This window comes from Bremia lactucae, linkage group LG1 (genome assembly GCF_004359215.1).
Source record: "Bremia lactucae strain SF5 linkage group LG1, whole genome shotgun sequence".
Taxonomy (NCBI): domain Eukaryota; phylum Oomycota; class Peronosporomycetes; order Peronosporales; family Peronosporaceae; genus Bremia; species Bremia lactucae.
The window spans coordinates 9855815-9859151 of NC_090610.1; the positions used below are offsets into that span (position 1 = coordinate 9855815).

The 3337-nt window shown below is 42.3% G+C and overlaps 2 protein-coding genes across 2 annotated transcripts; one reads left to right on the top strand and one right to left on the bottom strand.

Moving 5' to 3' along the window:
- Positions 1 to 406: 406 nt before the first annotated feature.
- On the bottom strand, positions 407 to 2638 carry CCR75_004228 (uncharacterized protein; the record flags this gene model as incomplete). Its single annotated transcript, XM_067962315.1, is given in 7 exon segments — positions 407 to 682; positions 757 to 879; positions 941 to 1916; positions 1980 to 2067; positions 2126 to 2200; positions 2267 to 2550; positions 2567 to 2638. 5 exon segments carry the CDS (start codon positions 2636 to 2638, stop codon positions 1743 to 1745), a joined length of 693 nt encoding a protein of 230 aa, XP_067820225.1. The 3' UTR covers positions 407 to 682; positions 757 to 879; positions 941 to 1742.
- On the top strand, positions 449 to 1510 carry CCR75_004229 (uncharacterized protein; the record flags this gene model as incomplete). The annotated part of the gene is made up of 3 exons (XM_067962316.1): positions 449 to 730; positions 757 to 881; positions 943 to 1510. 3 exons carry the CDS (start codon positions 449 to 451, stop codon positions 1508 to 1510), a joined length of 975 nt encoding a protein of 324 aa, XP_067820359.1.
- Positions 2639 to 3337: the final 699 nt, after the last annotated feature.

Consider the following 3337-nt stretch of genomic DNA (forward strand, 5'->3'; position numbering starts at 1 on the left):
GAGCATGAGCAACCTTCAGGTGTGCTTTCGCCATTTTTTGTGTTAAGTTTGCAGTTCTTGCTTAGACGTTTAGATTTGCCGTTCCCGTTCTGTACTTCTTATAAATATTTTAGTTTAGTTAAAGTGTCAAAGTTGAAGCTTCACGTCGAGGGTTAGGGTTAGGTAATGCGTCAGCTGCACATTGAGCTTCCTAAACGAAAATTTTCTGGAGAGAAGAGGTTGGCATCTAAAGTAATAAAACGCATAAAGTAATATTACTTTTCGGTCCTAAGAGTATTACTTTAGAGAGGTTCTACTGTATTTAAGAAACATCCCTTTACAAGAATATGGACTTGCAATAAAGTTTAAATTAATTCTGCAAGCAAATTCAAATTTAAAGCGATACTTACATCATAACATAATCGAGAGGGTGTCTATCGTCCGCACATTGACAAATTACTCGTCCAAGATGCTTAGCCGTGCTATTCTCCGCAAGGCTGCGCTCAGCTCCTCCACGCTGTCTTCCCTGAACATGCTGCGCCCTTTGAGTCTGCATACGACAGGCTTTGTGAACAAAGAAGAAGGCTCTGGCGGGGAAATTCCCGTGCCGACGCAGGGTTTGCTTGAGCAAGCTGGTCTGACGGACTGGAAGATTTCAGCCCCAATCATTGGCGCTCTTGCCATTCCCGCCATTTCGAACCACGTAAAATCGAGTGCTTATCTCAATGGTCTACTATCGCGACAGAATGACGTAATGTTGTGCAATTTTTTGATTAGTTTTACGTGCTTAACGAGGAGTCGCAACTGGCCTGCTGCTTCCTACTCTTTTGCTCGGCTACCTACAAGTACGGAGGTGACATGATAGCCTCGTTCTTTGACGAGCGCGCGGCCGCAATTTTAAGGTGAGAATAGCTTGCCTCGGAAGGGTCTTTTTCTGCCGCTGAAGCTTTCTTTTTCTAACAGCGAACACAACGCCGTAGAAGACGCTAATCTGGACCTGGCTAAAGAGACGCTAGAAACTCACAAATCCATGCTTCACATTCACGAGGACATTGCTTCCGTGGCTGAAGCCCACAAGGAAGCTGTAGCTTTAATGTGCGAGGTCCAGGCGTACAAGTTGCGTCACAAGACGCGAGAAACTTTTATTAAAAACCTCGAAGCCGTCCGAGAGATTGAAGGAAATTACAATCTTGAGCTGCAGAAGAGCATGGTTGCCGCCGCAACCTCAAAAGTGCGCGCCTTTGTGCAGAAGGGCGACAAGAAGCTAAAGGACGCTGCTTTTAAGCACGCGCTTGACATTCTTGGCAACGTCGACATGGATGAAACCAAGGAAGATGACGTGGCGGCGCTATTTAGCAAGGAGCTGCGCGCCTACGCGTCGGATCTTGAGGCCAAGCAGGGTCAGCTGGTTAAGCTTACGAGTGAGGAGCAAAGCGAGCTGCAGGCAGACTTAGACGCCTACATGAAGCGTTTTGGTCTTGAAGATGCCAACTTTAAGGCTCCAACGGAAGCTAAATTTAAGCTCATGTAAATACCGCTATCGGTATTGGACCTCCATAGCCAAGCGTAAAGTACTGGTGAGCCGAACTAAATAAGCGAGAGAAGCAAAAGCTGTGTTCATTTTGCGTCACAGTTTATTTTGTAATCGATCATGCAGACTAATCACTAAGTCAAATGAACATATCTTCAACGTAAAGTGGAAGTGTTCATTTCCTCCATCACATACTTAAAAGACATACAAATCATGATGTCTGTTAAATGATTCAACGCTTGATCTGTTCTAATAATCCCTGACGAATAAGCTGCTCTACGTCCACGCGGCGCAAGAAGTGCTGCGAATGGACCTCCAAATTCACTAAACCACTTTCGGTCATCAGTTCGCCACAGTCGCGCAAGACGCGCACTTCAATGTACAATTCTTTTGGTGGCTTTAGATCCTTCACAAAACAAACGAATTAAATATAGAACCAGCAGTCACAGTAACCACTTAAGCCTCGCACCGATGACAAATCCAGCTCAAAGTTGGCCATGTAGTCCGTTAAAAGCTGATCGTATTTATTCAGAAACTGGGTCTCATTTTGGCTTAAGCTGCAGCAAGTTTTAAAATTTATACAAACGCGGCCAAACTTTTAGTTAGTAAGCTTACTTCTCGGCAAGTTGCGCGGGGATAATGGTGCCTATTTCCCACCGCAGCGCCTTAATTTTTTTCATGCGATAGTGTCTATCAAAACATTGGCATGTACGATCAGCAATGCTTATGCATTCTAATAATGACATTCATACTAACATATACGCGATGAGACAGCGTTTGTTTCGCAGCAAACACTGGTGATTTACAACAAGTCCACACTGTACTGCGGTATGCTCAGGAAAAACATCTTCAAACGTTCTATTTGCGATGCAAAAGAAGCAGTCAATCGGCAATTTTATAATATTTTTTGGGCAAAACAGCACACAGTACGTCATTTTCCTGGTGATCTCTTTTTCTAGTAGTAAAAACTCCTCCACCACCTGCCGTACCAAATCTTCCTGTGCAATTTCAATGATCACTTTCGCATTGATAAAAATAACCTTAACTATTACTTACATTGTACGGTGGCAACCACTCGCTACGCTTAAGCTCGCGGAGCAATTCCCGACTGTTAGCGTTAAGTGTCATTCTTGTTTCTGAAGATCGTACCTAACACGAAGCCGGCTGTTGTGAAAAAAAATGCTTTCGATACATTTAACTACTGAGGTTGTAGACTCATTTTTCTGCTTCAGTTGACAATGTTAATCAACTCGTAGATGCCCATTTTAAGGCTATAATTTAAGCTTCATAACTTTACAATTCTTCTCACAAGTTATGCAAAGCTACAAATAGAGGCCTATTCACACATTCAGTTGTATAAAATAAGCTTTTGTATCGCTCAATTCTATAAAAATTGTACTCCTAATTTTATACCTTTGGAATCTTGTTATAGCTGTGTGTGTGATGGGGTGTTTGATCCAACTGTTTTTGCTATTAAAAATAAAGTCTTACACTAATTATTTTCTTAGGATCAAAGCCATGTGAACAGAAATACTGCGCGGTTAGCCGTTAAATAATTCATATCACATATGAGGAATAACAAAGATCAATACATTTTTAAAAAGAGGAGAATTATGGACACACACACCCTTTAATGTGGAGACACCCTCCCTTATATAGGGTTACACACCCGCTGGATTAATCAATTAAAATCAGAATCTTAACAATAATCACTTTGACACCCACCAAAAGGTCAGACTTCTCCCTTCGCAATGGAACAAATTGCCAATCCAATTCTCATGGAAGCTGAAGCTTTTGTCCAGGTCCATGCTTTGTCCCAAGAATTTA